This window comes from Trichechus manatus, unplaced genomic scaffold (assembly GCF_000243295.1).
Source record: "Trichechus manatus latirostris isolate Lorelei unplaced genomic scaffold, TriManLat1.0 scaffold00214, whole genome shotgun sequence".
Taxonomy (NCBI): Eukaryota; Metazoa; Chordata; class Mammalia; order Sirenia; family Trichechidae; genus Trichechus; species Trichechus manatus.
In genome coordinates, this window is record NW_004444150.1 from 383,148 (window position 1) to 394,672 (window position 11,525).

The 11,525-nt window shown below is 66.4% G+C and overlaps 1 protein-coding gene across 1 annotated transcript in view; it reads right to left on the bottom strand.

The window, feature by feature from the left end:
- Positions 1-2,822: 2,822 nt before the first annotated feature.
- Positions 2,823-11,525, bottom strand: part of GPSM1 (G protein signaling modulator 1) — a 20,243-nt gene continuing 11,540 nt past the window's right edge. The window contains exons 9-13 of the mRNA XM_023742648.1: positions 9,946-10,016; positions 8,940-9,119; positions 5,358-5,499; positions 4,581-4,789; positions 2,823-3,079 (exon numbers count right to left, since the gene is read on the bottom strand). Of these exons, the coding sequence (XP_023598416.1) occupies positions 2,873-3,079; positions 4,581-4,789; positions 5,358-5,499; positions 8,940-9,119; positions 9,946-10,016 (809 nt within the window). The 3' untranslated portion in view covers positions 2,823-2,872. The remainder of the gene's footprint in view (positions 3,080-4,580; positions 4,790-5,357; positions 5,500-8,939; positions 9,120-9,945; positions 10,017-11,525) is intronic.

The window sequence follows — 11,525 nt, forward strand, 5'->3', positions numbered from 1 at the left end:
GGCCCACAGGGCACCACGGGCACTGGCTGGTGGTGCCTCCTGGGGATCCAGCAGCCAGGCGGTCTGGGTGCGTTTGGTTGGTTCCTGGGAACTTAGGGACGTAGGCCCAGGAGCTGGCCAGATCTAGGAGGGCAGCCCAGGCCAGTCCTCCGCTTTATGGATAGGGAAACCGAGGCCTGGGGTTTGGGTGTTGCCATCCCACAGGGCTCTGGTCCCAGGATCCCTGGTCCCAAGACATGGCTGGAGCCCACTCTGGCATGGGTGAGTCAGCCTCAGCCTTGCTCCCACCTCCCCCCACAGTCAGAGGCCCTCCCTCTATTGTGGTGTCCCCCCCTGCCCCACCCAGGGTCAAATTAGGAGCCGTGTTTAGGCTGCGTTCCATGGCCGGCATTCCCCACGCGTGGTCTGTGGGAGGATGGACAAGGCCAGGACGCACTTGGGACACCCTGCTGCGGGGATTCACAGTCTTTCCTCCCCAGGCCTCTGAGCCTCAGAGGACAACTTGTATTGAGTGCTCACCAGACTCACTGTAGAACCCATTCCCTCAGAGCTGGGGCTCCGTGGGACACTGGGAAATAGCTCAGAGAAACCGCTGTCTCGGTGGCCCCTTGGGCCCTCTCCTTCGCCAGCCCGACAGCCCCACACCCGCCTGGTCTTCTCTATCTCAGCAGGAAAGGTAGCCTCTCCTTGGCCCTGGCCATTCCTGCCTGTCCACCCCCATAGCCACACTTCCGGGAAGGGCTGTGCGAGGTCCCATCCACTGCTCCTCCTGGCCTGTGGTCTGGCTCTGCCCTGGCCCCTCTGCAGGTCCCCTCCTGCCTTGTCCCCACTGTCCAGCACGTCCGTGTCTGGGGGTCTCCCAGCTGTTCTGCAGCATCTCCAATCAGCTCCACCCTCACATGTCCCCATCCCTGAAGAGAGGGCCACACCACCAGGGTCCTGACCACCAGACACGCCTCCTCTCACGCATTCTTGAGCCTCATTCTGGCCCCCGGCCCCTCCCTTGGGGTGAACTGCCCCTCTAAACACCAACTTTAAGCTGTGTCCCTGTCCCCTCTGATGGGGGATGCCCCAAGCAGGCTGGGGTGGGAGATCTCGGCCTTGTCTCTGTCCCCTTATCTGTGAGGTGGCCTGGCCCCTGGGAATGTGGAGAACCTACAGAGTGGTGGCTATGGCCCAGGCAAGGTCCCAGGGTGTCAGGACCCAGGGTCGGGACATAGTATCTGCTCCCCCAGGTATGCGTGGTGGTGGGTGGGGAGCGGGCTGCCCCGCCATTTCCGTCTCCGTGTCTAGAGTGGGGGGAAGTTCTGGCAGGGCCTGTGGTCAGTGCTGGGGGCACCAGCTGGCTGTGGGGAGGGGCTGAGGGGTGCGGGTACACCCTGTCCCTGCACCCCATTCACACCAGTGGAGGCTCTGGCTGCTTGGCTTCTCTGGGGGTGCAAGGGCGAGGGGGCCTTGTGGCCGAATGCGCATCACTGACAGCCCACGCCCTTGTCACGCCCCGACACGGCGGCCTCACTGGGCAGACTTTATTTTTTCAAGAAAAACCGGAAAACAATGTACCTGCTGGGTTGGAAACAACCCGCTAACGTGGCGGACGCGTGGGCAATAAACAAACACACGTACATTCAAGTGCGCAGGCGTCCCGCCCACCTGGAGCCCACACCCCGCCCGGCCACACACCTGCCCTGACCTTGGGGTACCGCCCCCCATCAGGCCACTGCCCGGAGCCCAGGGCTGGTCCTCAGCCTCCTGCCCCAGAACGGCCACAGGGCAGGCTCCAGGCCACCTCCCTGCCCCAAGCAGGACCCCTGCCCAGGCTGGCACCAGCCCCGGCATGGGCCCCCAGACCGTGAGCCGGACAGGGGCTGGGAGGGGCAGACTGCTGGGGCAACCAAGGCCCTGTCTCAGTGTCTGGAGACCCCGCCCCGTGCCTGCTCGACCAGGACTGGGGGATGGGGAGCAGGAGCTCCCCTGGGCCTGGCCCTGCTGGCCTCGGACCCACCACTTGGGCCACGCCCACAGAGGCCTCCTTGGCACAATCTGGGTACAGTGCTAGATGCCCGCCAAGGTCAGGCTCAGGATCAGGGGCTTCAAGGGGACTCACAGCTGCTGCTGGACTCCCTCGGCTTCAGGGAAGCAGGCCGAGCCTGGGGCCTGTGGGGACTAGGGGGACTCTGGCCAGGGGACCCCATTTCTGCTGCCCGGCCAGGCTAGGGCCCCTCTGCCTGGTCAGGGCAGGCTCTCCGTTCCTCCTCCCTGTGCTCCCTCCAGCCTGGCGGGAGTGAGGGGAGGGGCCAGGGTCCCAGCAAACTGCCCCTGGCCACCCCCAGACGGCTCCAGGAGCCGAGCTCCATCCAGGATAGAAACGCCCAGCTGGCGAGACTGCAGGAGAGGCTTCCGATAGACCTGGGGGCTTGGAGACCACAGCGGAGTCTCCGTATTTCCTGGGTAATCCGAAAGGAGCCCAGAGGGGCAGGGAGTGGGTGTGGGGGGGCTGGGCAGCACCAGGGCCTGGGGCTGACATGCCGAGGGCGGGCCCAGCCTGTGCAGGGGCAGGGTAGGTGGGCAGGCCTGCAGGAGGCTGACTACCAGGCGGGAGGTCCTGGGAGAGATTATGCCCTCCCCTCCCCTGGCAGCTCCTGGCCCGAGCGTGCCGTCTGGGAGGGGGACACGTGGGGTCACGGCCCATGTCCGGCTCAGCAGCAAGGGCCAGGGTAGGGGCCCAGAGCTTGCCCCAGCCTTGGCCTCGGGAAGGTTTGGCTTCTCGGGAGCCAAGCATATCTGTGGTAATGTGAGCCCCTGAGTTCAGGAATGGGGCAGGGTGGCCCTGGCTGCAGGTGGGGGGCTCACCAGCCTCGAGGCTGAGGCCTTAGCTGGCGCCGGGCGGGACCTGCTGCTGTGGCTCAGGCGGCCCGGTGGTCTCCTGCTCAGGGCTGGTGGCAAGGTCCACCCGTTGCTCGTCCATGCGCTTGGCCTGCACCCTCTGGACAAGGCTGAAGAAATCCTCATCTGGCATGGTGGGGCCTCGTGGGGGCACAGTGGGCGGCGGGCAGCGCTGGTCATCGATCCTGGAGGCCTGGGCAGACACATACGAGTTTGGTGTCTGTGGGAGCCCGCCCCGCCTGTGGGGGCCTCTCCGGCCTGTGGGGGCCCATCCGGCCTGTGACGGACCATCCCGCCTGTGGGGGCCTGTCCGGCCTGTGTGGGCCCACCCCACCTGTGATAGCCCGCCCCGCCTGTGGGGGCCTGTCCAGCCTGTGGGCGCCCGTCCCGCCTGTGGGGGCCCATCCTGCCTGTATGACGGTCCACCCTGCCTAGGGGTGCCCATCCTGCACCGGACCCCTCAGTCAGTGGGCTCAGGAGTCACAGCAGAGGTGGCCCATCAGCTTAGAGGGGCCTCGGTGGAGGCTTGCCCGGCTTTGGGCTCGTGTGCATGACCCTGAGAACAGCTTCCAGAGCTGGGTCACCCAGCCTGGTGTTCATAGTCGCCCGCTAGAGCGTGGCTGGCCTTGGCACTGTCCTCCAGGTGGCTGGAGCTGCCCGCCTGGGCCTGTTTGCCTGATGCTGTCCCTAGGCGGGCTGGGGGCTGCAGCTCCCAAAGGCTGCAGAAAGGAGGCCCCCAGCAGGCCCTGTGCCCGAGTTACCCTCGGGTCAGGCGGCAGGGGTGGCGGGGACCGAGGTGGCACGGGGGCTTCTCTGCAGGGCCTGAAGCAGGTTGTGCGGGAGCCGGCGTAGCCACTGGAAGGTGCATGCGTGTGGAGGGCACACGCTGGTCCCCTCGGGAGGGTCCTGATGGAGGCGGAGCCGTCCTCCCCTCTGTGGGAACGAGAGCCAGCTCTGCAGACCGTGTCCTCTACGGACACTTTGCTGGAGGTTTCCTGAGCCCGAGCCCTGCCTGCCACTCTGCCCTGCCCCGGTGCCAGGCGGGGGCCTGCAGTAATGGGGTGCGGTGACGGGGTGCAGGCGGCTCAGCAGCTCATGCCCTCCTGCCCCCCGCACCCCGCCTCTCTCCCCTCCATCCCAGTGGGGGGCACCCAGGGCTGCCGCAGTGCCTAGGGCAGGCACCCCAACCTCTGCAGGCACCTGGCTGCACACTGCCTGGCCTCTGCTCCTGAGTGGCCCCTCCGCCTTCGCTGCCTGGCTTGGTGCCCTGACCCTGACCACCCTCGGCCTGCACCCCACCAGTCTCGGGCAGCTCTCAAGACCTGGGCCGGGTGCCTCTCCTCGGGGACACCTCCAGCTGCCCGGCCGTGGGGGCTCCCTGCCCCGCCCCTGCTGGGGCACCCCCAGCTCTGGTTTTTCTCCATCCAGTTGTGGAGGCCGTGAGCCTGAGGACCTGGTGACCCCTCTGCTCCCAGCTCCTGCACCAGGAAGGGTGGCCACGTCTGGGTCTGGTTGGGGTGCCTGCCTGGGGTGGCTCCAGACCCCAGCACCCCGAGGATGCCCAGGCTGTGTCAGCCCCGCCCCTTTGCACAGCAGGGGTACCACCACTGCAGGTAGAAGGGATGGGCAGTTGGCTCTCGGCTAGGTGGCCCAAGTGGGCCTGGGGCAGCGGGCCTTGGAGGCTGCAGGCCTACCTGGCACTTGATGAGCATGTTGAAGAACTCGTCCCCTGGCTCCGGGGGGTCGCTCTCGCTGTGTAGGTGGCCCAGGTTGTTGTGGGTGATGCGCAGCCCAGGCAGGCTGCCCACGCTGGCCCGCTGGTCGTCCAGCCGGCGATTCTGAGAGCTGGCGATGAAGTCGAAGAACTCCTCAGTCTGTGGGGAGGCCGTCAGCGAGGACTGGGCTGCAGGGGACAGAGGGTGAGGCTAGTGCGGGCTCCGGGGGGCTGTGCTCGCACCAGGCTGGGCCCTTGGAGCAGGCGGGGGTGGGGGCTCCCCGCAGACTCTGCTTGCTGCAGGGTGAGGCCGGAGTTCTTGGCTCTGTGAAGCCAACCTGCCCGCTGTGCCCTGTGGGTGGTGTGAGTGTGCTGCGGGCCCCGGCTGTCAGGAGGTGACAGAAGGGGCGGCCCCACCTCCCACGCCTGCCCCAGGCCCCGACGTGCATGTTCCGGTGGGTGGCGAGGTAATTATACGCTTGCCCAGGATGCTGCATGACGTCGGCTCGGGCCCAGCAGGGAGGGAGGGGCAGCTCCGGTGACAAGGGGCACTTGGAGGTGATCTGCCCGCCCCGAAGGCCATGTGGCCCCATGTGGGGACTTGGAGCCCGCGGCTGCCGGCCAGCTCCCAGCTGCGGCAGCGCAGTGGTTCCTTGTGCGTCTCTGCAGCGGGCTGTGCGGCCACCCCAGGGTGGAGGGACGGGAACCCTGAGCCCCACGCCCGCCTGTGCCCGGGCCTGGCTAGGAGGGGGCTCACCCATGCGCTCCTCCAGTGTGGGGGCGGCACCAGCCTGGCCGTCCTCCAGGGGGCAGCGCTGGTCGTCCATACGGCCACTCTGGGACTTGCTCAGCAGGTCGAAGAAACACTCCTCGTCCGAGGACAGGGCCCGCAGGAGGCCCTGGGGGCGGGGCCAGGTCAGTGCCCTTCTCTGGCCAGCCTGCCCTCAGCGCCCCCTACCCCACACCCACCCCCCACAGGATCACTGCCACCCCGGCCACTCCGCGTGATGGCACAGGCCTTGCTGAGTGGGGGTGAACAGATGGGAGAGGCCAGGTCAGCAGACAGGCCCCGGAGCCGGGACTGCCAAAATGTGTGACCCCCAACTCCCAATGGCCCGAAGCGCGACTGCCGTCACCAGGCTCACCCCTTCCACAGAGGTGAACCGCCGGCCTGAGGGCACACGTGGCAAATGGTAGGACCAGCCTCGGACGGTGCTGGCCTGGCCCGGGCCATGAGGGCAGCAAGTGGGGTGGAGGAGGGTGAGGGGTCGGTGGCCAAGCTGGGCCTGCTATGCCTGCGCAAGCCAGCAGGTGGCAGCAAGGAGGTGAGACCCTGCCCCAACTCAGGGCTCTCAGGGTGCCCCCTCCCCAGGGGCAGGCCCAGGGCCAAGGCAGGCGGGGAGGCTCCAGGCCGTGAAGGGCTTTGTTGTCCTACGGTCCTGCAGAGGTGCAGAGGGGATGGCCAGCGGGGAGGACAGTGTCTCCCTGAGCACCAGCGGGGGGTGCGGGGGGAAGGACGATGTGGGCTACCCCCGGGGCATGGGCCTCACGGCCCAGAACGGGGGCTGCTCCAGGATGTCTCGGGCCCTGCCAGGTGGGGATGGGCTCAGCCGTCGCCCACTTGGAAGGACAATCATGCCCTGGCCCCTGTGTCTGGCCTGGAGCTGGGCTCCCCCAGGTGACCCAGGGACCCCGTGAACCATGCCAGGCCACTCCTGGGCAAGGCGAGACCTCGGAGAGCGGACCTTGCAGGCACACATGCCCTCACTTTTGCCCCACACCCTGGTTCTTTCCTTCCCGAAGGTCTCACGGTTCTTCCTAAAGTTTCGAGTCTCTTCTGCTTTAGTTTAACCCCAGTTCCTCCTACTGAGTAGGAGAAGCTTCACCCGGGTCACAAAGACCTGCCCCTCCCCCAGGCCGGGTCTGCCCTCCCAGCCCCCCGGCCAGTCCTTGGGCTGCCCCGGAGCCCAGGCTGGGTGGGGAGATGGCCGGGCCAGGCAGCAGGGAACGTGCAGAAAGGGCTGGAACTCTGCTGATGCCTCCCCCTACCTGCCCTGATGAGGCTGCCAGGGAGCTGACGACACACCCATCTGGCTGACTGCCCGTCTGCCCACTGGCTACCCAGCCCGCTGACCACTCTGCCACCCCACTGACCCCTCGCCTGCCCAGCACTGACCACCTGCCCTGCTGACCGCTCACGCACCCTGCTGACCGCTCACCCTCTGACCACCCACCCTGCTGACTGCCTACCCAGCTGACCACACGCCCATGCCACTGACCTAGGCATGTCCACCCCGTTGACCTCTCACCACCCAGCTGACTGTTCCCCCACCCCTCTACCCACTCGCCCTCTCCAGCCCCCAGCCCACCCAGGCTCAGCCCCTCTGGGGGGCTCGGAGCCCCAGGAGAAGGGCTCTGCTGCCTGAACCCACTGGAGCCCCCACCAGGTCCAGGACTCCCCGTGGGACCCACATGCACACCGGGTCACAGGGCTCTCACCAGAGGGTGGCCGGGGGTCAGTGCAGGATGCCGGGCAGGCCGCTCCCGGGAAAGGCGAGACCTCGGAGAGCCCACCGCCCGCTGCCACCACTGCTGCCTGCCTCGCTCCCGGACACACGGAGCTCTTAGCCCGGTGCTTAAGGAGGAGTCTGACAAGGGCCCTCCCAGTCCCCGCCCTCACACACACACACACACACACACACACGCACGCACACGCACGCACGCACGCACGCTCCTCAAACACTGCCGTGGATGTCCCCGCACGGCAGCAGGGCTCACACTCAGCTGCAGGGACAGTGGATGGGAGCCGATCTGAAAAGCACTTTCCCGCTCTGACCCCGAGGCCCCTGGCTTCTTTCCAAAGGTGGCCAGCCTGGGAGCAGCCGCCCTGGCCCTGGGGCAGGGGCTGCGGGAGCTGATGAGGAACGGCAGGGGTCGGGGTCCTTTCCATTCCGGGGTCGCCCTTGGCATCGGCCAGTGTGGCCTGACACCCACCACCGTCGGGCTGAGTGGCCTCCGTTATGACGGCCGTTGGCTTCCGAGGGGAACAGGCCAGTGGGTGTCCAGCGCCCCCTCCCATGGTCTCACCGGCCCCCGTGATAGACAAGAGGCCAAGAAATTAAACAACATCCCTGAAGCCCCCAGGGTGAGAGGTGGGCTGGACTCGGGGCCAGGTATGCCTGCCCATCACCTCCCCGTACTCCAGCCGAACACGGGGAGAACAAGACAGGGTGGGGGAAATGCTTGCTGCTGGCTGCCTTTTCGAGGAAACTTTAAAAATAGCCCTCCTGCAGGGAGGCTGGTACAGCTGAGGGGTACCGTGACTCACAGAAAGACACAAGTTACCCAGGTAGCTGGGGGTGCAGGCTCTGCTGCCCCGCCTCAGCCCGGCTGCCCCAGGGCACCCGAGGCCATGGCTTCCCCGACCAGCCCGGGTGTGCAGGCCGCTAGAGTGACCTGTGTGCGTGTCCCGGTGCGTGTTCACGTGTGAGTCTGCACACATGAGGCACCGTGCTGCATCCGCCTCCAGAGGGCACTGGAGCTGCTGTCCTAACCCTTCCAGGGAGTCTGGCCTAGGCTGGGTGTTTGGCTCCTGCCCGGCCCTGGAAATACAGTCCCCAGGTGGCCAGGCGCAGGCGAGGGGGAGTCTGGTGGAGCACAGGCCAGGCCCCTTCCTGCTCTGTGGCTCCCCAGTGCCCTGGAGTCCAAGGCTATCCCTGGCCCTCAGCTCCCACCACACTGGTCCTTTGCCCCACTTCTTACCTCCCCCTGAGCTCCTTCCACCAGGGCCCCCTCCAGAACACCGACCCTGCCTAGCCTAGCGTGTTCCCACCTTCTGACGCCAGCCCTGCCCTGCTCCCCACCCCTGCCCCAGGATGAGGTCTCTGGGCCCTCAGACCATGCCTGGCTGCACCTCCTCAGACCCCAAAGCCCCCCATCCGTGCTGGTCGAGAAGTCCCTGCACCACCTGGACCTGCGGGGGGGTGGCGCACAGAGGGGAGGGGCAGGGCCAGGCCTCCCAACAAGAACGACACAGATCAGTAATGGCCCCGTTTACACACGAGGACCCAAGGTTCAGGGGGCAGGGTCCTCTCTCAAGGACCCCCGATGGAGGCAGAGAGGATCCAATCTGGGCCGCCATCCTCGCCCTGTCCCTGCAATGCCACTGTCCATGACCTAGCTCCTGCCACCTGGGGGTGGACGGTCCTCTGTCTCCCCGTGACCAACCCCAGCTGGGCTCCCAGGCCAGCTCTGCTGTATGGTGGGGGTGGGGGTGCCATGTGGTTTTCAGACATGTCTCCTTCCCAGCCCAGCCATGCCTTCGGGGCGCCCCACTTACTGCATGAGGCACCTGCACCCTGACATCCGCGCTGTCCAGAGGGGAGTGGCCGCCCTCCCGGGGCCTCCGCTCAGCAGTGTCCGGCCCCTCCTGGTACTTCCTACTCCTTACCGGCAGGGGGAGCGAGTCCCGGCCTGGCCCCCGCCAGTCCCCGGCGTGGTGGCTGTCTCCATTCTGCTCCTGGGGAGGGGAGAAGGCTGGACACGGAGGGGCCACTAGCAACACCCCCATACGCCTCCCCTCTCCTGGACCTTTCGGGGAGGGCAGGCAGGTGCCCCAGGAGATAGACGCATGAGGCTGGTGCTCAGGCTCTGCAGAGGGAGAGGCCAGCGAGGGCAAAGGGAGGTGGGGGGGGGCACTGGATGGCCGTCCAGGGGCACGTGGCTCTAGGTGAGCTGCTCAGCCACCTGGCATGTCACCCTTCTCACGGAAGTGGTGACAGGACCTGCCTGAGCCTTGTCCCAGCACCACTAGACCCAGCTGCACAGGGGCTCAGGGGAGTCCACCCCTGGACAGATGGCACCTTTCCGGCCTGCAGGCAGAGCCGGCCCAGGCCCCCAGCCTGCCAGGCCCTGACTTGGCTGAACTCTAGCTATTTCTCCACCTGTAACAGCTTCGAGCCACCTCAGGGTAGAGAGAGCAGTGAGCTGACTGAGCTGCGGCCCTGCCTGTGGGTCTGCCAGGAAACTGGCCACACAGCAGCTGTGTGGGGGCCCGGGGGGTCTGTTGTGTGTACTGACGGCGCCTTGGCCCCCCAGGGAGGAGGCCGAGAAGGTGGGTGGTGGTTGCAGGGGAGCAGGGGCCTCAAGGGACCAGCGGGGGATGGCAGCAGATGGGCCCTCCTGGGCTCAGGCATCGAGGGCCCATTTATTTTGCAGCGGTGGCAGGACGGAGGGGAGGGTGCTGAGCAAACACTGTGTGCCAACCCATTACCCTGGGGCCACGGCTCTACCTCTAACCTGTCTCCAGGTGCCACCCAGCCCGCCCGCCCCTGAGCCCTGCTCACCTGCTCCAGGGGGGGCCTCAGCAGGTCCCAGGTCTCTGCGCTCAGCCTCTGCGTCCTCTTGGGCCTGGCCCCTGGAAAACAGCAGGGCCTGGTCAGCCCAGCGCCCACCCCTATGCCTCAGGCCCCCCTATGCCAGGCCAGCCCCCACCCCACCCTGTGGAGCCCAGGGTCAGGCAGCCCACCACCCAGGGGCCAGAGAAGGACCTTTCTGAACGGCATGGTCCCTGTGAGGCAAACACGGTGACCCTGTGTCCTCTGTGTCACCCCCTGGCACCCTTGGCTGCAGGCCAGAGGGAGGCCCAGCCCTGTCGCTCAGCCCACCCTTCTCTCTCTGTAAGACTTTCAATTCCCAGGTTCCGGATCGGCTCTCTCCCCGCCTATGCCCTGTGCTTCCCCGGCCTTAGCTTGCACTGTTCCCTCTGCCTAGAATGCCCTTCCCACCGCCATCTGTGCGCAAGAGCCTGAGGCTCTGCCCAACTGCCACTGCCTCCAGGAAGCCACCGTGGTCTCCCCCTTCCCTACTCATCTCCTGAGACCTCACTGCACTCTGCCTTGGGGCAGGCTGGGTGGACCTCTGCCTCTGCCTCGCTGCCCACCGTGAGCTCAGGCTCCGGGTGGGAAAGGGGTGCAGGGGTGACGAGGCCTCAGAGGAACTCCCAAGGCCAGGCCCGCCTGAGAGCCTCCCTGAGCTCCCGCCCGTGGCAGAGGAGGATGGAGCAGGCAGGGTGGGAATGACAGTGGCATTCGGAACCCTACCTCCTCCGGTCACAGCTGCGGGAGGGGAGCGGCTGCCTGGCGGTAGGTAGAGCCACCAGCATTGCCCCTCCAGTCCCGGGGCAGAAGGAGCACTGCCGCCGCAGCCGCCACGCCCCAGTGTGTGCTGCTCAGCCTGCACCCTGACACCCAGCCCTCCGCCACAGAGGGGGCTGCTGTGCAGGAGGGGAAAGGGGGCCGGGGCACGGCGGAGAGCTTACCTCCTGAGGCTCCCCTCTGGAAGGTACCCAGAACAAGGAGACAGATAAGTAGACCTGTGTGACGGAGCCGAGATATGAAAAGACCCCGAGAGAGAGACTGGGGGAGGAAGGAGAACCCAGGAGAGACTGTGGCAGGTGGGTGAAGAGACCCCAGGAGAGAGACTGGGGGTGTCTCTGTGTGAAGAGACTCCAAGAGAGAGACTGTGGGTGTTTGTGCAGAGACCCCAGGAGAGAGACTGGGGGTGTGTGTGTGAAGAGACCCCAGGAGACTGGGGGTGTGTGTGAAGAGAACCCGGGAGAGAGACTCTGGGTGTGTGTCTGTGTGAAGGAGACCCTGGGAGAGACACTGTTGGGGGTGGGATGTGGAAACCTCGGGAGAGAGACTGTAGGGGGTATGAAGAGACCCTGGGAGAGACTGTGGGATGTGTGTGAAAAGGACCCAGGAGAGAGGCTGTGGGAGGGCAGTGAAGAGAACCCAGAAGAGAGACTGGGGGCTGGGATGTGAAGGAGAACTTGGCCGAGAGGTGTGTGTGGGGGTGTGTGTGTGTGTATGAAGGAGAACGTGAAGGGGGAGCTAGATGTGAAGGAGAACTTGGCCGAGAGGTG